Raw genomic sequence first — 27,800 nt, 5'->3', positions numbered from 1 at the left:
TCGGCTGTTTCTGCGCTCTGCATTCGGTTACACCTGTGTCTGCGCTCTGCATTCGGCTGTGTCTGCACTCTGCATTCGGTTACACCTGTGTCTGCGCTCTGCGTTCGGCTGTGTCTGCGCTCTGCATTCGGCTGTGTCTGCGCTCTGCGTTCGGCTGTGTCTGCGCTCTGCATTCGGTTGTGTCTGCACTCTGCATTCGGCTGTGTGTGCGCTCTGCATTCGGTTGTGTCTGCGCTCTGCATTCGGCTGTCTCTGCGCTCTGCATTCGGTTGTGTCTGCGCTCTGCATTCGGTTACACCTGTGTCTGAGCTCTGCATTCGGCTGTGTCTGCGCTCTGCATTCGGTTACACCTGTGTCTGCGCTCTGCATTCGGCTGTGTCTGCGCTCTGCATTCGGCTGTGTCTGCGCTCTGCATTCGGTTACACCTGTGTCTGCGCTCTGCATTCGGCTGTGTCTGAGCTCTGCATTCGGTTACACCTGTGTCTGCGCTCTGCATTCGGCTGTGTCTGCGCTCTGCATTCGATTACACCTGTGTCTGCGCTCTGCATTCGGCTGTGTCTGAGCTCTGCATTCGGCTGTGTCTGCGCTCTGCATTCGGTTACACCTGTGTCTGCGCTCTGCATTCGGCTGTGTCTGCGCTCTGCATTCGGTTGTGTCTGCGCTCTGCATTTGGTTGTGTCTGCGCTCTGCATTCGGTTACACCTGTGTCTGCGCTCTGCATTCAGTTACACCTGTGTCTGCGCTCTGCATTCGGCTGTGTCTGCGCTCTGCATTCAGTTACACCTGTGTCTGCGCTCTGCATTCGGTTACACCTGTGTCTCTGCTCTGCATTCAGTTACACCTGTGTCTTCGCTCTGCATTCAGTTACACCTGTGTCTGAGCTCTGCATTCGGCTGTGTCTGAGCTCTGCATTCGGCTGTGTCTGCGCTCTGCATTCGGCTGTGTCCGCGCTCTGCATTCGGTTACACCTGTGTCTGTGCTCTGCATTCGGTTACACCTGTGTCTGCGCTCTGCATTCGGTTACACCTGTGTCTGAGCTCTGCATTCGGCTGTGTCTGCGCTCTGCATTCGGTTACACCTGTGTCTGCGCTCTGCATTCGGCTGTGTCTGCGCTCTGCATTCAGTTACACCTGTGTCTGCGCTCTGCATTCGGCTGTGTCTGCGCTCTGCATTCGGTTACACCTGTGTCTGCGCTCTGCATTCGCCTGTGTCTGCGCTCTGCATTCGGTTACACCTGTGTCTGCGCTCTGCATTCGCCTGTGTCTGCGCTCTGCATTCAGTTACACCTGTGTCTGCGCTCTGCATTCGGCTGTGTCTGCGCTCTGCATTCGGTTGTGTCTGTGCTCTGCATTCGGCTGTGTCTGAGCTCTGCATTCGCCTGTGTCTGCGCTCTGCATTCGGTTGTGTCTGTGCTCTGCATTCGGCTGTGTCTGAGCTCTGCATTCGGTTACACCTGTGTCTGCGCTCTGCATTCGCCTGTCTCTGCGCTCTGCATTCGGTTGTGTCTGAGCTCTGCATTCGGCTGTGTCTGCGCTCTGCATTTGGCTGTGTCTGAGCTCTGCATTCGGTTACACCTGTGTCTGAGCTCTGCATTCGGTTACACCTGTGTCTGCGCTCTGCATTCGGCTGTGTCTGTGCTCTGCGTTCGGTTACACCTGTGTCTGAGCTCTGCATTCGGTTACACCTGTGTCTGAGCTCTGCATTCGGCTGTGTCTGTGCTCTGCGTTCGGTTACACCTGTGTCTGAGCTCTGCATTCGGTTACACCTGTGTCTGAGCTCTGCATTCGGCTGTGTCTGCGCTCTGCATTCAGCTGTGTCTGCGCTCTGCATTCGGTTACACCTGTGTCTGCGCTCTGCATTCGGTTGTGTCTGAGCTCTGCATTCGGCTGTGTCTGCGCTCTGCATTCGGCTGTGTCTGAGCTCTGCATTCGGTTACACCTGTGTCTGCGCTCTGCATTCGGCTGTGTCTGCGCTCTGCATTCGGTTACACCTGTGTCTGCGCTCTGCGTTCGGCTGTGTCTGCGCTCTGCATTCGGCTGTGTCTGCGCTCTGCGTTCGGCTGTGTCTGCGCTCTGCATTCAGTTGTGTCTGCACTCTGCATTCGGCTGTCTCTGCGCTCTGCATTCGGCTGTGTCTGCGCTCTGCATTCGGTTACACCTGTGTCTGCGCTCTGCATTCGGTTACACCTGTGTCTCAGCTCTGCATTCGGCTGTGTCTGCGCTCTGTGTTCGGTTACACCTGTGTCTGAGCTCTGCATTCAGTTACACCTGTGTCTGAGCTCTGCATTCGGCTGTGTCTGCGCTCTGCATTCGCCTGTGTCTGCGCTCTGCATTCGGCTGTGTCTGTGCTCTGCATTCGGCTGTGTGTGCACTCTGCATTCGGTTGTGTCTGCGCTCTGCATTCGGTTGTGTCTGCGCTCTGCATTCTGCTGTGTCTGCGCTCTGCATTCGGCTGTGTCTGCGCTCTGCATTCGGTTACACCTGTGTCTGAGCTCTGCATTCGGCTGTGTCTGCGCTCTGCATTCGGTTACACCTGTGTCTGCGCTCTGCATTCGGCTGTGTCTGCGCTCTGCATTCGGTTACACCTGTGTCTGCGCTCTGCATTCGGTTACACCTGTGTCTGAGCTCTGCATTCGGCTGTGTCTGCGCTCTGCATTCGGTTACACCTGTGTCTGCGCTCTGCATTCGGCTGTGTCTGTGCTCTGCATTCGGCTGTGTCTGCGCTCTGCATTCGGTTGTGTCTGTGCTCTGCATTCGGCTGTGTCTGCACTCTGCATTCGGCTGTGTCTGCGCTCTGCATTCGGTTACACCTGTGTCTGCGCTCTGCATTCGGCTGTGTCTGCACTCTGCATTCGGTTACACCTGTGTCTGCGCTCTGCGTTCGGCTGTGTCTGCGCTCTGCATTCGGCTGTGTCTGCGCTCTGCGTTCGGCTGTGTCTGCGCTCTGCATTCGGTTGTGTCTGCACTCTGCATTCGGCTGTGTGTGCGCTCTGCATTCGGTTGTGTCTGCGCTCTGCATTCGGCTGTCTCTGCGCTCTGCATTCGGTTGTGTCTGCGCTCTGCATTCGGTTACACCTGTGTCTGAGCTCTGCATTCGGCTGTGTCTGCGCTCTGCATTCGGTTACACCTGTGTCTGCGCTCTGCATTCGGCTGTGTCTGCGCTCTGCATTCGGCTGTGTCTGCGCTCTGCATTCGGTTACACCTGTGTCTGCGCTCTGCATTCGGCTGTGTCTGAGCTCTGCATTCGGTTACACCTGTGTCTGCGCTCTGCATTCGGCTGTGTCTGCGCTCTGCATTCGATTACACCTGTGTCTGCGCTCTGCATTCGGCTGTGTCTGAGCTCTGCATTCGGCTGTGTCTGCGCTCTGCATTCGGTTACACCTGTGTCTGCGCTCTGCATTCGGCTGTGTCTGCGCTCTGCATTCGGTTGTGTCTGCGCTCTGCATTTGGTTGTGTCTGCGCTCTGCATTCGGTTACACCTGTGTCTGCGCTCTGCATTCAGTTACACCTGTGTCTGCGCTCTGCATTCGGCTGTGTCTGCGCTCTGCATTCAGTTACACCTGTGTCTGCGCTCTGCATTCGGTTACACCTGTGTCTCTGCTCTGCATTCAGTTACACCTGTGTCTTCGCTCTGCATTCAGTTACACCTGTGTCTGAGCTCTGCATTCGGCTGTGTCTGAGCTCTGCATTCGGCTGTGTCTGCGCTCTGCATTCGGCTGTGTCCGCGCTCTGCATTCGGTTACACCTGTGTCTGTGCTCTGCATTCGGTTACACCTGTGTCTGCGCTCTGCATTCGGTTACACCTGTGTCTGAGCTCTGCATTCGGCTGTGTCTGCGCTCTGCATTCGGTTACACCTGTGTCTGCGCTCTGCATTCGGCTGTGTCTGCGCTCTGCATTCAGTTACACCTGTGTCTGCGCTCTGCATTCGGCTGTGTCTGCGCTCTGCATTCGGTTACACCTGTGTCTGCGCTCTGCATTCGCCTGTGTCTGCGCTCTGCATTCGGTTACACCTGTGTCTGCGCTCTGCATTCGCCTGTGTCTGCGCTCTGCATTCAGTTACACCTGTGTCTGCGCTCTGCATTCGGCTGTGTCTGCGCTCTGCATTCGGTTGTGTCTGTGCTCTGCATTCGGCTGTGTCTGAGCTCTGCATTCGCCTGTGTCTGCGCTCTGCATTCGGTTGTGTCTGTGCTCTGCATTCGGCTGTGTCTGAGCTCTGCATTCGGTTACACCTGTGTCTGCGCTCTGCATTCGCCTGTCTCTGCGCTCTGCATTCGGTTGTGTCTGAGCTCTGCATTCGGCTGTGTCTGCGCTCTGCATTTGGCTGTGTCTGAGCTCTGCATTCGGTTACACCTGTGTCTGAGCTCTGCATTCGGTTACACCTGTGTCTGCGCTCTGCATTCGGCTGTGTCTGTGCTCTGCGTTCGGTTACACCTGTGTCTGAGCTCTGCATTCGGTTACACCTGTGTCTGAGCTCTGCATTCGGCTGTGTCTGTGCTCTGCGTTCGGTTACACCTGTGTCTGAGCTCTGCATTCGGTTACACCTGTGTCTGAGCTCTGCATTCGGCTGTGTCTGCGCTCTGCATTCAGCTGTGTCTGCGCTCTGCATTCGGTTACACCTGTGTCTGCGCTCTGCATTCGGTTGTGTCTGAGCTCTGCATTCGGCTGTGTCTGCGCTCTGCATTCGGCTGTGTCTGAGCTCTGCATTCGGTTACACCTGTGTCTGCGCTCTGCATTCGGCTGTGTCTGCGCTCTGCATTCGGTTACACCTGTGTCTGCGCTCTGCGTTCGGCTGTGTCTGCGCTCTGCATTCGGCTGTGTCTGCGCTCTGCGTTCGGCTGTGTCTGCGCTCTGCATTCAGTTGTGTCTGCACTCTGCATTCGGCTGTCTCTGCGCTCTGCATTCGGCTGTGTCTGCGCTCTGCATTCGGTTACACCTGTGTCTGCGCTCTGCATTCGGTTACACCTGTGTCTCAGCTCTGCATTCGGCTGTGTCTGCGCTCTGTGTTCGGTTACACCTGTGTCTGAGCTCTGCATTCAGTTACACCTGTGTCTGAGCTCTGCATTCGGCTGTGTCTGCGCTCTGCATTCGCCTGTGTCTGCGCTCTGCATTCGGCTGTGTCTGTGCTCTGCATTCGGCTGTGTGTGCACTCTGCATTCGGTTGTGTCTGCGCTCTGCATTCGGTTGTGTCTGCGCTCTGCATTCTGCTGTGTCTGCGCTCTGCATTCGGCTGTGTCTGCGCTCTGCATTCGGTTACACCTGTGTCTGAGCTCTGCATTCGGCTGTGTCTGCGCTCTGCATTCGGTTACACCTGTGTCTGCGCTCTGCATTCGGCTGTGTCTGCGCTCTGCATTCGGTTACACCTGTGTCTGCGCTCTGCATTCGGTTACACCTGTGTCTGAGCTCTGCATTCGGCTGTGTCTGCGCTCTGCATTCGGTTACACCTGTGTCTGCGCTCTGCATTCGGCTGTGTCTGTGCTCTGCATTCGGCTGTGTCTGCGCTCTGCATTCGGTTGTGTCTGTGCTCTGCATTCGGCTGTGTCTGCACTCTGCATTCGGCTGTGTCTGCGCTCTGCATTCGATTACACCTGTGTCTGTGCTCTGCATTCGGCTGTGTCTGCGCTCTGCATTCGGTTACACCTGTGTCTGCGCTCTGCATTCGGTTACACCTGTGTCTGAGCTCTGCATTCAATTACACCTGTGTCTGCGCTCTGCATTCGGCTGTGTCTGCGCTGTGCATTCGGTTACACCTGTGTCTGCGCTCTGCATTCGGTTACACCTGTGTCTGAGCTCTGCATTCGGCTGTGTCTGAGCTCTGCATTCGGTTACACCTGTGTCTGCGCTCTGCATTCGGCTATGTCTGCGCTCTGCATTCGGTTACACCTGTGTCTGAGCTCTGCATTCGGCTGTGTCTGCGCTCTGCATTCGGCTGTGTCTGCGCTCTGCATTCGGTTACACCTGTGTCTTCGCTCTGCATTCAGTTACACCTGTGTCTGAGCTCTGCATTCGGCTGTGTCTGAGCTCTGCATTCGGCTGTGTCTGCGCTCTGTATTCGGCTGTGTCCGCGCTCTGCATTCGGTTACACCTGTGTCTGTGCTCTGCATTCGGTTACACCTGTGTCTGCGCTCTGCATTCGGTTACACCTGTGTCTGAGCTCTGCATTCGGCTGTGTCTGCGCTCTGCATTCGGTTACACCTGTGTCTGCGCTCTGCATTCGGCTGTGTCTGCGCTCTGCATTCAGTTACACCTGTGTCTGCGCTCTGCATTCGGCTGTGTCTGCGCTCTGCATTCGGTTACACCTGTGTCTGCGCTCTGCATTCGCCTGTGTCTGCGCTCTGCATTCGGTTACACCTGTGTCTGCGCTCTGCATTCGCCTGTGTCTGCACTCTGCATTCAGTTACACCTGTGTCTGCGCTCTGCATTCGGCTGTGTCTGCGCTCTGCATTCGGCTGTGTCTGCGCTCTGCATTCAGTTACACCTGTGTCTGCGCTCTGCATTCGGCTGTGTCTGCGCTCTGCATTCGCCTGTGTCTGCGCTCTGCATTCGGTTGTGTCTGTGCTCTGCATTCGGCTGTGTCTGAGCTCTGCATTCGGTTACACCTGTGTCTGCGCTCTGCATTCGCCTGTGTCTGCGCTCTGCATTCGCCTGTGTCTGCGCTCTGCATTCGGTTGTGTCTGAGCTCTGCATTCGGCTGTGTCTGCGCTCTGCATTTGGCTGTGTCTGAGCTCTGCATTCGGTTACACCTGTGTCTGAGCTCTGCATTCGGTTACACCTGTGTCTGCGCTCTGCATTCGGCTGTGTCTGTGCTCTGCGTTCGGTTACACCTGTGTCTGAGCTCTGCATTCGGTTACACCTGTGTCTGAGCTCTGCATTCGGCTGTGTCTGCGCTCTGCATTCGGTTACACCTGTGTCTGCACTCTGCATTCGGCTGTGTCTGCGCTCTGCATTCAGCTGTGTCTGCGCTCTGCATTCGGTTACACCTGTGTCTGCGCTCTGCATTCGGTTACACCTGTGTCTGCGCTCTGCATTCGGTTGTGTCTGAGCTCTGCATTCGGCTGTGTCTGCGCTCTGCATTCGGCTGTGTCTGAGCTCTGCATTCGGTTACACCTGTGTCTGCGCTCTGCATTCGGCTGTGTCTGCGCTCTGCATTCGGCTGTGTCTGCGCTCTGCGTTCGGCTGTGTCTGCGCTCTGCATTCGGTTACACCTGTGTCTGCGCTCTGCGTTCGGCTGTGTCTGCGCTCTGCATTCGGCTGTGTCTGCGCTCTGCGTTCGGCTGTGTCTGCGCTCTGCATTCAGTTGTGTCTGCACTCTGCATTCGGCTGTCTCTGCGCTCTGCATTCGGCTGTGTCTGCGCTCTGCATTCGGTTACACCTGTGTCTGCACTCTGCATTCGGCTGTGTCTGCGCTCTGCATTCGGTTACACCTGTGTCTGCGCTCTGCATTCGGCTGTGTCTGCGCTCTGCATTCGGCTGTGTCTGCGCTCTGCATTCGGTTACACCTGTGTCTGCGCTCTGCATTCGGTTACACCTGTGTCTGAGCTCTGCATTCGGCTGTGTCTGCGCTCTGCGTTCGGTTACACCTGTGTCTGAGCTCTGCATTCAGTTACACCTGTGTCTGCGCTCTGCATTCGGCTGTGTCTGCGCTCTGCATTCGCCTGTGTCTGCGCTCTGCATTCGGCTGTGTCTGTGCTCTGCATTCGGCTGTGTCTGCACTCTGCATTCGGTTGTGTCTGCGCTCTGCATTCGGTTGTGTCTGCGCTCTGCATTCTGCTGTGTCTGCGCTCTGCATTCGGCTGTGTCTGCGCTCTGCATTCGGTTACACCTGTGTCTGAGCTCTGCATTCGGCTGTGTCTGCGCTCTGCATTCGGTTACACCTGTGTCTGCGCTCTGCATTCGGCTGTGTCTGCGCTCTGCATTCGGTTACACCTGTGTCTGCGCTCTGCATTCGGTTACACCTGTGTCTGAGCTCTGCATTCGGCTGTGTCTGCGCTCTGCATTCGGTTACACCTGTGTCTGCGCTCTGCATTCGGCTGTGTCTGCGCTCTGCATTCGGTTACACCTGTGTCTGCGCTCTGCGTTCGGCTGTGTCTGCGCTCTGCATTCGGCTGTGTCTGCGCTCTGCGTTCGGCTGTGTCTGCGCTCTGCATTCAGTTGTGTCTGCACTCTGCATTCGGCTGTCTCTGCGCTCTGCATTCGGCTGTGTCTGCGCTCTGCATTCGGTTACACCTGTGTCTGCGCTCTGCATTCGGTTACACCTGTGTCTGAGCTCTGCATTCGGCTGTGTCTGCGCTCTGCGTTCGGTTACACCTGTGTCTGAGCTCTGCATTCAGTTACACCTGTGTCTGCGCTCTGCATTCGGCTGTGTCTGCGCTCTGCATTCGCCTGTGTCTGCGCTCTGCATTCGGCTGTGTCTGTGCTCTGCATTCGGCTGTGTCTGCACTCTGCATTCGGTTGTGTCTGCGCTCTGCATTCGGTTGTGTCTGCGCTCTGCATTCTGCTATGTCTGCGCTCTGCATTCGGCTGTGTCTGCGCTCTGCATTCGGTTACACCTGTGTCTGCGCTCTGCATTCGGTTACACCTGTGTCTGAGCTCTGCATTCGGCTGTGTCTGCGCTCTGCATTCGGTTACACCTGTGTCTGTGCTCTGCATTCAGTTACACCTGTGTCTTCGCTCTGCATTCAGTTACACCTGTGTCTGAGCTCTGCATTCGGCTGTGTCTGAGCTCTGCATTCGGCTGTGTCTGCGCTCTGTATTCGGCTGTGTCCGCGCTCTGCATTCGGTTACACCTGTGTCTGTGCTCTGCATTCGGTTACACCTGTGTCTGCGCTCTGCATTCGGTTACACCTGTGTCTGTGCTCTGCATTCGGTTACACCTGTGTCTGCGCTCTGCATTCGGTTACACCTGTGTCTGAGCTCTGCATTCGGCTGTCTCTGCGCTCTGCATTCGGTTACACCTGTGTCTGAGCTCTGCATTCGGCTGTCTCTGCGCTCTGCATTCGGTTACACCTGTGTCTGAGCTCTGCATTCGGCTGTGTCTGCGCTCTGCATTCAGTTACACCTGTGTCTGCGCTGTGCATTCGGCTGTGTCTGCGCTCTGCATTCGGTTACACCTGTGTCTGCGCTCTGCATTCGCCTGTGTCTGCGCTCTGCATTCGGTTACACCTGTGTCTGCGCTCTGCATTCGCCTGTGTCTGCACTCTGCATTCAGTTACACCTGTGTCTGCGCTCTGCATTCGGCTGTGTCTGCGCTCTGCATTCGCCTGTGTCTGCGCTCTGCATTCGGTTGTGTCTGTGCTCTGCATTCGGCTGTGTCTGAGCTCTGCATTCGGTTACACCTGTGTCTGCGCTCTGCATTCGCCTGTGTCTGCGCTCTGCATTCGCCTGTGTCTGCGCTCTGCATTCGGTTGTGTCTGAGCTCTGCATTCGGCTGTGTCTGCGCTCTGCATTTGGCTGTGTCTGAGCTCTGCATTCGGTTACACCTGTGTCTGAGCTCTGCATTCGGTTACACCTGTGTCTGCGCTCTGCATTCGGCTGTGTCTGTGCTCTGCGTTCGGTTACACCTGTGTCTGAGCTCTGCATTCGGTTACACCTGTGTCTGAGCTCTGCATTCGGCTGTGTCTGCGCTCTGCATTCGGTTACACCTGTGTCTGCGCTCTGCATTCGGCTGTGTCTGCGCTCTGCATTCAGCTGTGTCTGCGCTCTGCATTCGGTTTCACCTGTGTCTGCGCTCTGCATTCGGTTACACCTGTGTCTGCGCTCTGCATTCGGTTGTGTCTGAGCTCTGCATTCGGCTGTGTCTGCGCTCTGCATTCGGCTGTGTCTGAGCTCTGCATTCGGTTACACCTGTGTCTGCGCTCTGCATTCGGCTGTGTCTGCGCTCTGCATTCGGCTGTGTCTGCGCTCTGCGTTCGGCTGTGTCTGCGCTCTGCATTCGGTTACACCTGTGTCTGCGCTCTGCGTTCGGCTGTGTCTGCGCTCTGCATTCGGCTGTGTCTGCGCTCTGCGTTCGGCTGTGTCTGCGCTCTGCATTCAGTTGTGTCTGCACTCTGCATTCGGCTGTCTCTGCGCTCTGCATTCGGCTGTGTCTGCGCTCTGCATTCGGTTACACCTGTGTCTGCGCTCTGCATTCGGTTACACCTGTGTCTGAGCTCTGCATTCGGCTGTGTCTGCGCTCTGCGTTCGGTTACACCTGTGTCTGAGCTCTGCATTCAGTTACACCTGTGTCTGCGCTCTGCATTCGGCTGTGTCTGCGCTCTGCATTCGCCTGTGTCTGCGCTCTGCATTCGGCTGTGTCTGTGCTCTGCATTCGGCTGTGTCTGCACTCTGCATTCGGTTGTGTCTGCGCTCTGCATTCGGTTGTGTCTGCGCTCTGCATTCTGCTGTGTCTGCGCTCTGCATTCGGCTGTGTCTGCGCTCTGCATTCGGTTACACCTGTGTCTGAGCTCTGCATTCGGCTGTGTCTGCGCTCTGCATTCGGTTACACCTGTGTCTGCGCTCTGCATTCGGCTGTGTCTGCGCTCTGCATTCGGTTACACCTGTGTCTGCGCTCTGCATTCGGTTACACCTGTGTCTGAGCTCTGCATTCGGCTGTGTCTGCGCTCTGCATTCGGTTACACCTGTGTCTGCGCTCTGCATTCGGCTGTGTCTGCGCTCTGCATTCGGTTACACCTGTGTCTGCGCTCTGCGTTCGGCTGTGTCTGCGCTCTGCATTCGGCTGTGTCTGCGCTCTGCGTTCGGCTGTGTCTGCGCTCTGCATTCAGTTGTGTCTGCACTCTGCATTCGGCTGTCTCTGCGCTCTGCATTCGGCTGTGTCTGCGCTCTGCATTCGGTTACACCTGTGTCTGCGCTCTGCATTCGGTTACACCTGTGTCTGAGCTCTGCATTCAATTACACCTGTGTCTGCGCTCTGCATTCGGCTGTGTCTGCGCTCTGCATTCGGTTACACCTGTGTCTGCGCTCTGCATTCGGTTACACCTGTGTCTGAGCTCTGCATTCGGCTGTGTCTGAGCTCTGCATTCGGTTACACCTGTGTCTGCGCTCTGCATTCGGCTGTGTCTGCGCTCTGCATTCGGTTACACCTGTGTCTGAGCTCTGCATTCGGTTACACCTGTGTCTGCGCTCTGCATTCGGCTGTGTCTGCGCTCTGCATTCGGTTACACCTGTGTCTGAGCTCTGCATTCAGTTACACCTGTGTCTGCGCTCTGCATTCGGCTGTGTCTGCGCTCTGCATTCGGCTGTGTCTGCGCTCTGCATTCGGCTGTGTCTGAGCTCTGCATTCAGTTACACCTGTGTCTGCGCTCTGCATTCGGTTACACCTGTGTCTGAGCTCTGCATTTGGCTCCCAAGCCATGTGAACGCTCAGGAATCGTTCCCTGCTCCCGAGCTCGGAGCAGCTCCTGGGGCAGCCGTGAGCCTGGAGAGGGCGAGCCCTGCGAAAGACCAGGTCTTCTTTGCACAGCCCAGGGCATGAACCTCTTAGCGGTATTCACGGTCAGGAGCAGGTCTGAGCTTCTCACCCCGCCTTCCCTCCAGACCCAGCACAGTGGCTGTTGTACGAAGGAAGGTGCCTGTTCATCTCACAGGAGGAGAAGACCTGGGAGGAAAGCAAACAAGACTGCGAACAGAAATCTGCTCAGCTCCTCATCGTCAAAACCTGGGAGTGGAGGAAAATGCCGGTAAGGTCCCTGCCCAGCCGGTGTGACTGCTGCCAGGCGCTATAGTGTGTGTGTGTGGGGGGGGGGGGGGGGGCGGGACTCTGGCCCTGGCCCCGGCCCCATGGAGGGAGCTCTGGGGTTGAAGGTAGGGCTCTGGTCCTGTGCCACAGTGGGGCTCGGGCTCTGCCCCCTCCCACGCTGCATGGGGGAGGAGGTGTGCCACTAAATCGGTGTGTGTTGAGAGTGCTGTGATGTCACCGGATTTTTACAATAAGTATAAAGCTATTTCTGTGATCACTGTACAAGGTTTGCACCCAACCTTGTGCCAGGTGGCCCCAGTGAGGTGTCCAGTGAAAGCTGGTGATGCCCTGAATCTGTCTGTGTTACTGGTATGTCTGTGCCATGTTTGTATGTAAAGTTATAGACATTGGCTCTGTAGCTGTATTAGAACTGTTTTAGGGGTCAGGCTTCACAATGGGAGGTGTGTCTCCTCCCAGCCAGGATAACTTCCTCTTGCTTCTAATGTATTTATAAAATGTTTTCTTGTTTCCCTTTATACCTGTAGCTAATTTGAGCTCTTTTTGTGCCTTTGCCTTTCTAATCTTGCCCCTGCATTCCTGTGTTGTTTGCCTGTATTCAGCCATCATAATTTGTCCTAGTTTCCATTTTTTATGTGATTCCTTTTTTACTTTGAGATCACGCAAGATCTCCTGGTTAAGCCAAGGTGGTTCCATTTGATTCGGCAACACTAACACTACATATTTATGAATAACCACTGTTCCCAAGGTATGCCTGTATGACTGTGTGCTGCCGGAACACCGTGGAAAGTGGGAGCATTTCCACGGGGCGGGGGGGCCTCAGGAAGAGCAACGTCAATCACCCCAGGTTAAAGGGAGGGATTCATGGGGCAGGTAAAAGAGTTGACTTGGTCCAGCCTGGAGCAGTGCCATGGCGGGGGTTGTGGGGGTTATAGGAACAGAACAAATCTTTACAGCGCCCAAGGCAGGAGAGGAGCTCTGCAGAGTGAGAACGGCGTAAAGCTTGGAGGGCTGAGGGGAAGTTAGGAAAGGAATAACACATCCCCACTGGAGCCCTGCCCGTCAGCCCTTGCACGCCGGACCCACTCTCATGTCCCTGGAACCCAGAGGAGTGTTTATTAGACTGCATCACAGCATCCGTAGATGCAACAGGCGTTTCACAGCAGTCAGAGAGACACAGCTCCTGCTGTAAACAGCTTCCCGTCTAAAGCCCCAGTCTTGCAAGACGTTGCTCTAGTACAGCCCCTTGCACCCCCAGGGATTTCTATTGCAGTGCAGGGCCCACAGTGAAGCGTTCACCACAGTCCCATTCCCAGCTGACGTTCTCATCAGCAAAGCAGGGCACCGTGAGCTAGAGCTCAGGCCCCTGTACAGTGGGTGTTCGACCAGCTGAAGTGTTGTCTCTGTCAATGGCTCCCCCCTCTTAACCATCTCCGAGCTGATACCAAAGATGCAGATAACTGCCCTTTGGGGACCAGAGAAGACACTTGTGGAGAGGGGCTGGCATTGCTGGTAAAGTCTGATCCTTTCTCCTGAAAGGCAAAATGAGACAAACACCCAAGTGGGAGGGAAAAGGGCAGCAAAGCTCAATGAAGCACCTGTCTCTGGTACAGAGACTCACCATGACCTCAGTGCTAGGGAACCAGGACTCTCTGAGACCTGACAAACTCACACAAGCATCTGGCTGGTTATGGCCTTGAGTTCAGGTGCCTCTCTGGTCACACGTATCAGAGGCAGCCGTGTTAGTCTGTATCTTTGAGAACATCAAGAAGTCCTGCAGCACCTTATAGACTAACAGATATTTTGGAGCGTGAGCTTCCGTGGGCAGAGACCCGCTGCGTCAGATGCGTGAGGCTCACAGCCATGGTGCAAAACACACCAGCTGTGTCTACACGTGCCCCAAACTTCGAAATGGCCACGCAAATGGCCATTTCGAAGTTTACTAATGAAGCTCTGAAATGCATATTCAGCGCTTCATTAGCATGCGGGCGGCCGCCGCGCTTCGAAATTGACGCTCCTCACCACCGTGTGGCTCATCCCGACGGGGCTCCTTTTCGAAAGGGCCCCGCCTACTTCAAAGTCCCCTTATTCCCGTCAGCTCGTGGACGCGCCGCACGGCGGCGAGGAGCGTCAATTTCGAAGCGCCGCTGCCGCCCGCATGCTAATGAAGTGCTGAATATGCATTTCAGAGCTTCATTAGTAAACTTCGAAATGGCCATTTGCGTGGCCATTTCGAAGTTTGGGGCACGTGTAGACACAGCCACAGTCTGCACTGCTTAAGTCAGACAGAAGGCAAACTGAGAAGGATCGGAGAGAGAAGATATAAGATAGGGCAGGAAAAAGACACATAAGGATATGGTCTCACATCCCAAGTGGGGTTCAGGATTTAGCCAGAGCTGGTGTCATCTGGGTCCCTCTCTCCAGTCCAGACAAGACAGGGCACTTCTCAGGGCTCAAAGGGTGGTTCCAGGAGGTGGCGGGGGGGGGCAGCCAGGGCAGTGAAGCTAGCTCCAGTAGGAAATTTGTCTCCCAAAAACTCTTTAAAGATGTTGAGAGAAGCAGAGAGTAGAATTGTTCTGGCCATCAGTGAAGCTCCATTTGCAAAAGCTCCAGTTTTGGCTCCCTACAGCTTGTTCCCACGTGTCTCCTCTACACCAGGCAAGGCCTTAACAAAGTCTTTGAGTTACACCAGAGGTCTTTTGGCTGCAACAATTCCATGTCTGTCTCCTTTGGCACCTTTTCCCCATCATGTTTGCTGTCCTGCAGTGCTGCACTGTCTTAGGGATGGTGATGCTACTGGATGTTTACAAAAGTATAAAACCATTTCTGTGATCGCTATATTAAGCTGGCACCAGTCTTGAGCCAGGTGGGCCAAGTGAGGTGTCTAATGAAAGCTGGTGATTCCCTGAGTCTGTAAAGTATCACTTCAACAATTTTTCTCTCTCACTCTGTTCTTTCTTTGTTTCTTAATAAATCCCTAAATGTTAGATTATAAAGGACTGGCCCAGCTTGCTGTTTTGGGTGATATCTAAGTATACATTGATCTGGGAAAGTGGCCAGACCTTTGGAGGCCTAGAAGAATTGGTAATAGAGTCACAGAATCCCAGGGCTGGAAGGGACCTCAGGAGGTCATCTAGTCCAGCCCCCTGCTTCAAACAGGGTCAACCCCAACTAAGTCATCCCAGCCAGGGCCTTGTCCAGCCGGGACTTAAAAACCTCAAGGGATGGAGAATCCACCACCTCTCTAGGCAACACATCCCAGTGCTTCACCACCCTCCTGGGGCAATAGTTTTTCCTGATATCCAACCTGCACCTCCCCCTCTGTAACTTCAGACCATTGCTCCTTGTTCTGCCATCTGACACCACTGAGAACAGTTTCTCACCCTCCTCTTTAGAGCTCCCCTTCAGGAAGTTGAAGGCTGCTATGAAATCGCCCCTCAGTCTTCTCTTCTGCAAACTAATCAAGCCCAAATCCCTCCATATCTCCTCATAGGTCTTGTGCTCCAGCCTCTTAATCATTTCTGTTGTTCTCTGCTGGACCTGCTCCAGCTCATCCATGTCCTTTCTGTCCTATGGGGCCCAGAATAGGGCGCAATACTCCAGACGTGGCTTCACCAATGCTGACTTAAGGGCAATAACAACTTCTCTAGATTTGCTGGAAATGCTCCTCCTAATGCACCCCAATATGTGACCAAGTGGTGGGGGGTACATGTATGTGTGTGAGTGGCTCACACAGGGTGTAGGGTTCCTGCTGGGGGTAACTTTGGCTACTAGGCCTGGTCATTTGTAACCTAGGCAACCAAGAAACACAAGCCAGACAAAGGCAGAGATGAAGCCTGCCTGGCTTTGATTTAGAAACTGGCGCAGCTGGGGAGAGTTGTCGGGAGACAAACAAAGCAGGCAGGGCTTCAGGCCTGAGGTTCCCTCTGGGGGAATCTGCTCCCCCCCAGTGTGGGTCAGACGGACCACTTCTGGTTGCTGTACTGATGAGTTTGTACCATGCTGTGTCCCTGTTACACAAGGGCCTTCAGAAGGGCGAGATGAGGATCAGACAGCTAGCAGAGGAGAAGCGAGCGCACAGAACGCACAGGAAGGACTTGCCAGACACCCACCACATCTGCAAGAGATGCAGCAAGGACTGTCACTCTCATGTGGGTCTTCATAGTCACAGTAGACGCTGTAAATGAAGTCCTCAATTGAAACTTTAAAGGGCGCGATCCATAGTCTATGCAGACTGAAGGATGCCCACTACTACCCTGTCACCTCATAAACCTTCTCCTCCACCTGCTGAATCATAGTCATACAATCATAGAACACTAGGACTGGAAGGGACCTCGAGAAGCCAGCGAGTCCAGCAGCCCCCTGCCCTCATTGCAGGACCAAGTATTGTGTAAACCATCCCTCATAGACATCTATCTAACTGTTCTTAAATATCTCCAGAGATGGAGGTTCCACAACCTCCCTTGGCAATTTATTCCACTGTTTGACCACCCTGACAGTTAGGAACTTTTTCCTAATGTCCAACCTAAACCTCCCTTGCTGCAGTTTAAGCCCGTTGCCTCTTGTTCTATCCTCAGGGGCCAACAAGAACAGGTTTTCTCCTTCCTCCTTATGACTCCCTTTTAGATACTTGAAAACCGCTATCATGTCCCCCCTCAATCTTCTCTTTTCCAAACTAAACAAGCCCAATTCTTTCAGCCTTTCTTCATAGGTCACATTCTCTAGACCTTTAATCATTCTCGTTGCTCTTTTCTGGACCGTCTCTAGTTTCTCCACATCTTTCTTGAACTGCGGTACCCAGAACTGGACACAATATTCCAGCTGAGGCCTAACCAGCGCAGAGTAGAGCGGGAGAATGACTTCTCCTGTCTTGTTCACAACACACCTGTTAATGCATCCCAGAATCATATTTGCTTTTTTTGCAACAGCATCACACTGTTGACTCATATTTAGCTTGTGGTCCACTATAACCCCTAGATCCCTTTCTGCTGTGCTCATTCCTAGGCAGTCACTCCCCATTCTGTATGTGTGAAACTGATTGTTCCTTCCTAAGAGGAGTACTTTGCATTTGTCTTTATTAAACTTCATCCTGTTTACCTCAGCCCATTTCTCCAGTTTATCCAGATCATTTTGAATTATGACCCTATCCTCCAAAGCAGTTGCAACCCTCCCAGCTTGGTATCATCTGCAAACTTAATAAGTGTACTTCCTATGGCAATATCTAAATCGTTGATGCAGACATTGAACTGAACTGGCCCCAAAACAGACCTCTGCGGAACCCCACTTGTTATACTTTTCCAGCAGGATTGAGAACCATTAAGAACTACTACTACTGAGTTGAAGTCACTTCTGGCTGTGGATGGGGTGCAGAGCCTGGGGATCCCAGAACCCCATTACATATGCCATTAGCCTTCATGACTACAAGGTCACACTGTTTACTCATATCTAGCCTCTCACCCACTGTAATCCCCAGGTCCTTTTCTGCTGCACTGCTACTTAGCCAGTCATCCCCAACCTGTAACAATGCCTGGGATTCTTTCATCCCAAATGCAGGATTCTGCACTTGTCTTTCTTGAACCTCATCAGATTTCTTTTGGCCCAGTCCTCCAATTTCTCTAGATCACTTTGGATCCTACCTCTACCCTCCAATGTATCTACCGGACCCACTAGCTTAGTGTCATCTGCAAATTTGCTGAGGGTGTAATCCATCCTCTCATCCAGGTCATTGATAAAGATATTGAACAACACTGGCCACAGAATTGATCCTTGCAGCACTCCACTTGAAATTGGCCTCCAACCAGACATTGAGCCATTGACCACTACCCATTGGGCCCAACCATCTAGCCAGCTTTCTATACATCTTACAGTCCATGTATCCAATCCATACTTCCCTAACTTATGGGCAAAAGTGTTGTGGGAGACCGTATCAAAAGCCTTGCTGAAGTCAAAGTATATCACATCCACTGACTTCCCCATGTCCACAGAGCTTCTTACCTCGTCATAGAAACTAATCAGATTGGACAGGCAGGACTTGTCCCTGGTGAATCCATGTTGGCTACTTTTGATCACTTTCCCCTCTTCCAGGTGCTTCAAAATGGATTCCTTGAGGATCCCCTCCATGATTTTTCTGGGGACTGAGGTGAGGCTGACCAGTCTGTAGTTCCCTGGATTGTCCTTCTTTTCTTTTTTAAAGATGGGCACCATATTTACCTTTTCCCAATCATCTCAATCTCCATGAGTTTTCAAAGATAATAGCCAAAGGCTCTGCAATGACATCTGCCTATTCCCTCAGTACCCTTGGATGAATTAAATCCAGACCTATGGATCTGTGTGACTGTAGCTTTTCTGCTCATGGGAATAAGGGGACTTCGAAGTAGGCAGGGTCCTTTTGAAAAGGAGCCCTATCTGGACGAGACGCGCGGCGGCGAGGCGCGTCAATTTCGAAGCGCCGCTGCCGCCCGCATGCTAATGAAGCGCTGACTATGCATTTCAGTGCTTCATAAGTAAACTTTGAAATGGCCATTTGCGTGGCCATTTCGAAGTTTGGGGCTAGTGTAGATATGGCCTTAGTGTAACCCAGAGACTCTCAACACATCTGTTTCCTATGTCCATCTCCACCTCAGTCAAAGTGTGTACATTTTTAATATGTATGGCAACACCTCCTCCCTTTTTCCCATCTATCCTTCCTGAGCAAGCTGTACCCTTCCATACCAACATTCCAATCATGTGTATTATCCCACCAACTTTCCGTGATGTCAGCGATGTCATAGTTGTATTTATTTATTAGCATTTATTTAGTATGATGCATGTACATGAAGTTAGAGATATTTAGCTCTGCAGCTGTGTGAGAAATGTTTCTGTGCTGAGGTTCACAATGGAGATGGGGCTCCACCCCAGGCAGGACAATAGACTGAGCAAAAGCCCAGATGGCCAACACCCATTTTGGGATGTTGGGGTGTTCCCCTGGGACTGCAGTGAATGGGAAGCTCGGCACAGGGACCCACTGGGTCGGGTGCTAAGCCAAGGCCTATGGAGAACAGTGGAATTTGCCCTCTGCATTTGAAAAGCTGTTAAGATGGGCCCCGGCTGGTACTTGCTTTGTGCTTCGGTCCTCAGGAGTTCAGCCTGGCTGGACTGGGGGCCCAGCTCTCACAGGGATGATGTGGCTTTAGCAGTGTCCAGCTTGGAGCTTTTGTCTTGTGGTCTCCAGGGGTCCATGTCCAGCACGTGGACCCCAGCGGGCCGGATCTACAATGCGCCAATGACTGAATCTACATAACCTGAAATGAACTTTCAGAGAGTCTCAAGAATCAGCGAATAACATCGCTGGCTGCGGCAGTGGCTGTGTCTGATGTATGTAAAGTTTTGCTTTAACAATTCTCTCTAACCCTCCTCTTTCTTTTGTATTAATAAACCCTTAGGTATTAGATCTAAGGATCTGGCTTTTGCGTGGTTGTTTGGGTAAGATCCAAGTCTATACTGACCGGAGTCTGGGGCTGGGCCCTTTGGGGTCTAGAAGAATCTGTGCGGTGTTTGGTGACACAGGTTTAATAACTCTCACCTGAATTTGGGGGTTGCTGGGCTGGGCTGGGCTGGGCTGGGCTGGGCTGGTGCAGCAGCTGGGAAGTCTGTGGGTTTGCTCGTGTGGCTCTGGCTGGCCAGTGGGGCTGGCAGAGGTGTGGTGGTGGCTGGTTGGATTTGCCTTAGTGAGAAGGAAATCCCAGCCTGGGCCTGCGAGTGGCCTGGATTTTAAGCAAAGATGCCCTGTATTAATTTCTCTAGCTGTGCCCAGAAGCCCCATCTTAATACACCAGGTTACCTCCCTCATCCAGTAATGACCCCTCACCCTCCCTGATGACCCTCTTACTGTTAACATGCCTGTAGAAATCATTCTTATTACCCTTCACATTCTTTGCTACCTGCAGTTCCTGCCTGATTACTGCCCGGCATTCTCCAGCCATAGATTTATCCTCCTCCTTAGTCAACTGTCCAAGTTGCCACTTCTTATACACATCCTTTCGGACTTTAAGCTCACCAAGGATTTCCCTGGTAAGCCAAGCTGGTTGCTTTCTGCGTTTGCTTTTCTTACTGCGCACTGGGATGGTTTGTTCCAGTGTCTTCGGGAAGACCTCTTTAAAATACTGCCAGTTCTCCTGAGCTCCTTTCCCCTGCATGTTAGCTTCCCAGGGGGTCCTGCCCAGCAGTTCTGTCAGGGAGTTAAGATCTGCTCTTCTGATATCAAAGGTCTGTATGTTACTGCTCACCTCTCTTCCTTGTGTCAGAATTCTGAAATCCACCATCTCATGGTCACTGCAGCACTTGTACCAGGAACTTATCCCCAGTATTCTCCAAGAACTTCCTGGATTGTCTGTGTGCTGCTGTACTGGTCTCTCAACAAACATCAGGATGATTAAAGTCTCCCATAAGAACCAGGACCTGTGATTTGGAAGCTTCTCTAGGTGTCCAAAGAAATCCCCATCTACCTCCTCTCCCTGATCTGGGGGTCTATAACAGACACCAACTACAACATCACCTCTGTTACTTCCACCGCTGAGCTTAACCCAGAGACTCTCAGCTGGCTTGTCTCCTTCCTCGTACTAGAGCACTGAGAAGTCATACTGCTCCCTCACACAGAGTGCAGCTCCTCCTCCTTTTCTCCCCGTCTGTCCTTCCTCAACAGTTTATACCCTTCCATGATGGTGCTCTAATTAGAAGAACAACAAGAAGTCCTGTGGCACCTTATAGACTAACAGATATTTTGGAGCAGAAGCTTTGGTGAGCAAGGACCCACTTTGTCAGATGCATGGGTTCTCAAAGATACAGGCTAACACGGCTACCTCTCTCATGCTTGTCACCATGCTCTAATTATGCGAGTCATTCCACCAAGTCTCCATTATTCCAACTACCTCATACTTCTTTGACCATTCCAGGGCCTCTAATTCTTCCTGTTTGTTTTCAGGTTTCTTATGTTTGTGTGCAAACTCCTTAGATGACTAGTTGATTGGCCTACTTTCTCCTTGTGAACCAAAGATCCTTCTTTGTTGTTTCTTCCTCCTTCCCCACTTACCTCAGGGCTTGTGTCCTCAGACAAACCCAGTTTAAAGCCCTCCTCAGTAGGTTTGCAAGCCTGCCTGCAAAGATGCTCTTTCCTCTCTTCACTAGGTGGATCCCATCTCTTCCCAGCAATCCTTGTTCCCAAAACCAGAATCTGTGTGGATCTGGAGAAATAGGTTTTCATAACCTCTCACCTGAGTAAAGGGGATTACTGGCTTGGGCACTAGGAGCAGCTGGAGAATCTGTGGGTTTGCCTGTGTGGCTTCTGGCTGGCCAGTGGGGCCGGCAGAGGTACTTTTGTAGCTGGCTTGGTTTGCCTTAGTGAGAAGGAAATCCCAGCCTGGGTTGTCAGTGGCCTGGTTTTAAGGAATTTGCCCAGGATTGGTTCTGTTAACATGGCTCAGAGCCCCTCACAGTATTACAGGACCCATCAGTCAGTTTTCACAGCTGAGCTCACACTCAGGAGAAACAGGCCCGGGTGCCAGAGCTGATCTGAGCAGGGAAGGTACTGTAATATTACAGGTTTTTCCAGGCACAGCTGAGAGGCCAACTCAGGGCAACTTGTGTAAAACAGGGCTACCGACAGCCCAGACTAGGGGCCTCCACTACAAGGCACCAAACCCGTCACACTGAGCATGGCTGTCACCTCACTGGCCAGCGACACGTCACCCCAGCAACTCCCTCCGACACTGCAGCTTCCCTCGTGCCACAGCCCGTCCCCTCTGCACACAGGTGGGAGGTTATGATAACCAATCTCACCAAATCTGAACAGGTCGTTCCAGTTCAAAGGAACAGCCATGTTCCCAGTCAATGTACACAACAGGTCATATTACTCCAAATAGCACAATGGGCCAATTCTTTAGAATTTAAAGTCTAAAGTTTTATTAATAAAAAGGAAAGGTTGAGAGTGAAATTATTAAAGCAATTAAATTACACACACCAATCACAAGTGTTCAATGCAGGCTTGCAGCAAAGGTGGAGCAGATTACTATTCTAAAAGTCTCTGGATCACATCCTTGTTAGGCTTCGTCAGCAATTCTTCCAGGCCCAAGTTCACAGCAAAGATACTTCTGAAGTGATGAGCTGGCGTGAAGCCAAATGGAGGAGCTCTCAGGGGCACATTTATACCCTTGCACATGTGGAGGGAATTCCATTGTTTTCTCTGTGCAAAAGCACATCAGAGATGGAGCCAGTCACATGAGCAGGTCACCTGTCCAAGTCCTTACGAGGCAATCAGCCACCACCTCCCTGCTGGGTTACAGGTTCAGGTAAGTTCCTCAGCTGTGGATTGGAACCTGATCAAATGTTGTCAAGTACATCGTCACCTATTGGATGGAGTGTTGGGGAGCCCCCCCCCCCCACTGCACCCCATCCACAGCCAGCTGTAACTCTTCACTGGCCAGTAGGGTAGAAAGTTTTATTACTTCTCAGAGACATAGTGTAGCTTTGGGTCCATGTGAGCACAGGGCCAGGGCAGGCAGCTTTATTCCTCTTGGTGGGAAGGGCTCAAGGGGCCCTGAACCCCCCTTTCCTGTTCCCAGTCTGTCCTCATCCTACCCAGCCAAGACTAACTCCCACTCCCCATCACTGGTCCCTCGGCCCCCAGGTGGCCATGACTTGCTTTGTTCACACAGCCTCCAACTAGCCAAGGTACCGGGTGGCTGGGCCATTTCCTATGTGCCTCCCCTCAGGGACTGTTCCCCAGTGGGTGCTGCACACAGACACACACTGAGTCTCTGCAGATCAGCCGAGGGGAGTAGGGATCTCACACAGCACAGGACAGCAACCAGCGAATTTAAAACCAGAGTGGATCCAGGGTCACAGGAGTGGACAGCCCCCCCCCCGCCGCCACTGCCACAACCTGACTAGGAACGCTTTCACAGAAGGTTGCCATGCCTCCTCTTGAGGTGTCCCAGAAACTAAACTTTCAAACACAGGTACAGAGCCAATACCTACAGCTCCATATATAAAAATGATATGAGCAGGAAAAATGAATAGACACCTCACTTGGCCCACTTTGCACAGGGTTTGGTGCAAGCATAGAACAGAAGTTGCAATAATGTTTTGAGTATTGATTTCAAAATCCAGTAATGTCCCAGGTACCCTGCACCTTCTCGTTCTGGTGGGCTGGGGGGGTGAGAGCCAGTACAATGGATAACCAACATCAGGGATGCCCTGGGAGGATGCTGTTACTGTTGGAGCACGCTCGTGGGAAGTTCCTTTCCTCCGCCAGTGAGACCTATGCCTGCAGTTCAGTGTCCAGGCTGCACCTGCCTGCGCTCAGTCTGCTTCTTCACAGCCACCACGTGAATGCAGGGATGTCATTATGGACCCTTTTCCTTCCCAGAATTTTCTGAGAAATAGCAATGTGCAGTACTGGATTGGATTCAAGAAAGATACATTTAAGTCACGCTCATGGCAGTGGGTTGATGGCTCACCCTTTAATACGTAAGTATAACATTTATTTCATAAGATAGATGCTCTTTTTTGCTAATCTGTGGCACCATCCAACACAAATGTGCATTTCAGTAGCTGTGGTTAAAGCCACTGACTCAAGTGCCCTGGGAGGGTTAGAAGTGGCTTCCCTATAATGGAACCAACCAGTCCACAGATCCTCCTGTGGACCCCTTTCCTAGAAGGGGCTATTTGAAGCAACCCCAGGTACCTGCAAGCTGAAAAAACATGTTACAAGCATGTCCTCTGAGCACACTCTGTACCAGTAGTGCCCAAAAGTAAGTCAGAGTGGCTAAGGGGGAGGGCCTGGGCAAAACCACAGAACAAATGGAGGCAGACCACAAATCAGTATGTCAGGAAAGTGTTGCAAGGAGGTGGCATTGGCAGGGAACATGCGGAGAACACATTTCTTTACTGTCTCAGACCCAATGCTGGCAATCTGGGTGGCACACTAAAGGAACTGCAACAAGGAATCCAGGGGCACCCTAAAGACGAACAAATTTATTAGGGCCAGAGAGGTCGCCATGTTAGTCTGTACGCCAACAAAACAGAATAGCAGAAATGTAGCACTTTAAGGACTAACTAAACTAAATGAGTGTGTTAGTCATTCAAGTGCTACATTGCTGTTGTATTGTTTTGCTAAATTTTTTAGGGTATAAGCTTGTGAGCTACAACTCATGCCCTCAGATGCTTGATGCAAAAGAAAAAGAGGAATACAGAGAATGACCCACTGGAACAGCTCACTCAGGGATTTGGTAGCTTCTCCACCACTCAACCTCACCCAGAAGCTACTGAGCTGGATTCAGAAGTCATGGAGTGGGAGTGTGGACTGGGTCATGCAGGTCAGAGAAAAATAGCCAAAATGGGGGCGCTGGCCTTGGCAGCGCTGGAGAGCTGGCACTAGTGCACCAACAGAGCAGTAATACTTTGCCTGGCACAGTTGTATGGCTCCGTCTAAGGGCTGTCCGTATCTCACGATGCCCTTTTTCTTTCTAGCTATTTCCACTATAATGGCAATTATTATGGATATTGTGGAACAACAAAAAATGGAAGCCTGGAGCGTGCAACCTGCTCTGACAGGAAACCATGGATCTGTGAGAAGGCCACAGGCCAGCCCAGCCACGACTTTGATTTCTTTTAGCAGCTAGGGAGGCCCTGAGAGCCCCCTGGCCTAGGCAACCGGTCTCAGAGCACCATCCCTGTGCTGTGGCAGGGCTTCCCAGCAGGACGTCAGGGTTGCAGGCTGTTGTGGGGGTGATGTGATGTCTCTTTAGAGCTCAGCATTGCTAGCGCTGTTCTATGTTTGCACAAGTGGGCCAAGCTGCTACTTCACTGGTTACAAGTCTGCTATTCCTGGGCCTCTGCCGTTTCTCTACTCGAAGAGCTGACCATTAGTGGTGTGTCTCGTGCAATGGTCGGCCCCTGGCGTGACCCCACCCACAGCTCGCCAGCGGGGCTGGGAAGGGCTGTTCGGGGAGACTCGCCCCTCAAGAAACATCCCAGGGATAATGAAGCCTGGGAGGCCCCAGCCCCACTGACCGGACCTTCCTGCAAACCCCCGTCGGGAGCGTGGGCCCTGGCGCCTCCCGCACAGACCTGAGTTGGGCGTGGGCAGGGGCCCAGCCCTGGGACAGACGCTGTCTCGGCCACGCTTTTCACAGCCAGACCAATGGGATTCCCTCCGCATGGACTGGCACAAAGAGGGACCTGGGGGTCCCTCCCTTTTGGCTTCAGTCCAGCTTCTCACTGTGTCTGGAGGATCTCCGCTGTGAACTGAAACTGGGAGAAAGGGTTGGTGACCCAGCCTGTCGGGGAAGCGTTCCAGAGACTTGCTTTATGCCAGCAGTTTATTCCATCTCTGCTATAAACCCGCACCACTTGTTGGATGTAATTTGATTCGTTTAACTTTCAGTCTATTCTCTTTCTCCTTGTATGAATAAATCACTAGCTGTGGCAGAACTGGCTACAGCACACGTTTTGGAAATTGACCTGCAAATGTGCCTGGGCCTTTGGGCTCACTTGTACCTTTTTGATTTGGTGAAATTGGTTTTTGTACCCGCTCATCTGCTGAAGTGGGGTACTGGTGGTGTCACAGAACTTTGGAGTGTCTGAGGAAACTATGCCCCTTAGTGCAGGCCAGCATGGCAACAGCTGTGCTCTGTGTCATGGGCTTGGTGCCTTAGCATGCAGGACCCCCAGTCTCAGGCTGTAAGTAGCCCTGTCTCTAAGCAATTTGCCCTCTCAGCAGTGCCCCAGAACCACCTTTATTTTGCTGGGAAGCAGGGCACAGAGGATGAGGCCTGGAAAGCACTGGATTTGTTACACTGTCCTTTTTAAACAGTGAACTGATAATTGACCTCAGTTTATCCTATCCACCTGCATACCACAAACAAACAGCCAGTGCCCTGTCTTGCTAATGCCTGATGCCCCAGATGGAGTGAACAGAACTTATCCAGCTCTTTTCTGAGCCCTGTTAAGGGGCTGCTCTTCACAACCTCCTCTGGCCAGGAGTTCCAGAGGCCGACCATGCGTGGTGCGAAGAACTTCCTTTGGTTAGTTTTAAACCTGCCACCCATTCATTTCATTGGGTGACCCCCAGTTCTTATGTTATGTGAACAAGTGAATAACTTCTCATTCACATTGGGTGTGATTCAATAGACCTCTATCCTATCAGTCTCCTCTTTAATAGGACAGAAAGTCCCAGTCTTTTTAATCTCTCCTCACATGGTGCAGCTGCCCACAGGGGGGCTCAAACCTGGTGCCTTTAGAGCTTAGGGCACGTGCCTTTGCACTTTGCACTCGGTTTAGGCTGCCGAGAACACTTAGTCTTTCTCTGAAGTGGTCGAGGTGCCACTCCATGGGGCAGCGACCCACACCTATGTGTGTGGGTTACACAGGCACCCATGCCAAACCCCTCACCATTTTGTCGCTCTTTCCTGAGCTGTGTCCAATGCCAAGGTATCTTTTTTTGAAAGGAGGTGCCTCATCTGGATGCGGCATTCAAGGCATGGGTGGACCTCCGAGTAGTAACACCAGGGAGCTGGCTCCACATCCCAACAGGAATGATGCGCTGCCTGGTGCCCAGGGCAGTTGGACAGATGAGCAGCGTAGCACTGGCGGAGGGAGGCGAGTGGAATGGTTCGCCAGGTTGGCGCGGCAGCAGAGCAGAATGGACTGCCTCCTCACCAACCGGGCACGCAGGTGCACAGAGCAAACCTTTGTCAGACAACGCAGACTGGCAGGGCCTGGCCTAGGCAGTGGGCACCAAGTGGCTGGGAGCCTGGGCATCACAGCTGGAGGAGGGCCTGGTACCATCGTGCTTCGTCAGTCTTCCAGACCTCCACCCCCTAGCATGTGACTGTCTCTTGCCTTGAGACAGGCAGGTTGGGAGCTCATTGATCTTTTTCTTCTTTCTACTGTGCCTCTGGCTGTCTCAGTCCCTAGAGAGGGGCTGACCCTTTCTGGGATACTGCTGAGCTTTGGGCCTGAAGGCTAGCCTGGGGCAGGGCACGCCCCAGCACCAAATGACAGCAATGGGGTAACAAACCACATGGCCCTCCTCTGCCCACATGCTCCTGTGCCAGATGCATCCAAGGGGCTGCAATAGCCTCCACCCACTTCTCCCAGCATGAGATGGGAGCGGCCCTGTGCTGCTCTGAAGTGGAGGATCCTGAAGCCTGGCCTGCTCCCCAGCAGGTGCCAGTTTGTCTGCTGCTGAGGGCAGAGCAGCAGTAACCATCACAGACAAGGGTTGGGGGGCAGGGGGGCACCATCCCAGCAAAGAGTCCCTCCCCCACCCTCAGCTGGCAACCGGAGCCTCACCCTGATGTGGTCGGGGGGCGGTTTGCACAGGGGCATGCCATTATTTTGAGACAAACCTGCAAAACATTGTTACAGCCACTGTTGTGTTTGCACCAAGCCCTGTGCCAGGCGAGGCATCTGTTGAAAGCTGGTGAGCCGCCGGTTCCGTCTGTACCGCTCGTGGCTATCTGAAGTACTAAGTACTGGCTCGGTGCTTGTATCTGAAACGCTTGTGTCTGGGAGGCTTTAACAGAAGGCTTGGCAACCTATTGTGAGAGGGTTCCTAGTCAGGCGAAGACAAAGGGCTTTTTCCATGCCACTGAACACCTGAGGACCAGGGCTGTAAACATGCAAAGCAGCACAGACTCACAGAATCCCAGGGCGGGAAGGGACCTCAGGAGTCATCTAGTCCAGCCCCCTGCTTCAAGCAGGATCAACCCCCACTAAGTCATCCCAGCCAGGACCTTGTCCAGCCAGGACTTAAAAACCTCAAGGGATGGAGAATCCACCACCTCTCTAGGCAACGCATTCCAGTGCTTCACCACCCGCCTGGTGAAGTAGTTTTTTCTAATATCCAACCTACTCTTCCCCCTCCTCAACTTCAGACTATTACTCCTTGTTCTGCCATCTGACACCACTGAGAACAGTTTCTCACCCTCCTCTTTAGAGCTCCCCTTCAGGAAGTTGAAGGCTGCTATTAAATCACCCCTCAGTCTTCTCTTCTGTAAACTAAACAAGCCCAAATCCCTCAGCCTCTCCTCATAGGTCTTGTGCTCCAGCCCTTTAATCATTTTTGTTGCCC

At 52.9% G+C, this 27,800-nt stretch overlaps 1 protein-coding gene across 2 annotated transcripts in view; it reads left to right on the top strand.

Moving 5' to 3' along the window:
- Window positions 1-27,597, top strand: part of CD72 (CD72 molecule) — a 50,098-nt gene extending 22,501 nt beyond the window's left edge. Inside the window, exons 5-7 of one of the 2 annotated variants that reach the window (XM_074995905.1) lie at window positions 11,530-11,672; window positions 23,091-23,191; window positions 24,194-27,597. In XM_074995905.1, the coding sequence (XP_074852006.1) occupies window positions 11,530-11,672; window positions 23,091-23,191; window positions 24,194-24,338 (389 nt within the window). In that variant the 3' untranslated portion in view covers window positions 24,339-27,597. Of the gene's footprint in view, window positions 1-11,529; window positions 11,673-23,090; window positions 23,192-23,849 lie in introns of both variants that reach the window. The other variant, XM_074995906.1, reaches the window with a different exon arrangement.
- The last annotated feature ends 203 nt before the right edge of the window (window positions 27,598-27,800 follow it).

The sequence above is a fragment of the Carettochelys insculpta genome, chromosome 5 (assembly GCF_033958435.1).
Source record: "Carettochelys insculpta isolate YL-2023 chromosome 5, ASM3395843v1, whole genome shotgun sequence".
Lineage (NCBI taxonomy): Eukaryota > Metazoa > Chordata > Testudines > Carettochelyidae > Carettochelys > Carettochelys insculpta.
Note: the sequence above shows the minus strand (reverse complement) of the source record. Positions and strands in the feature narration are given on the sequence as shown.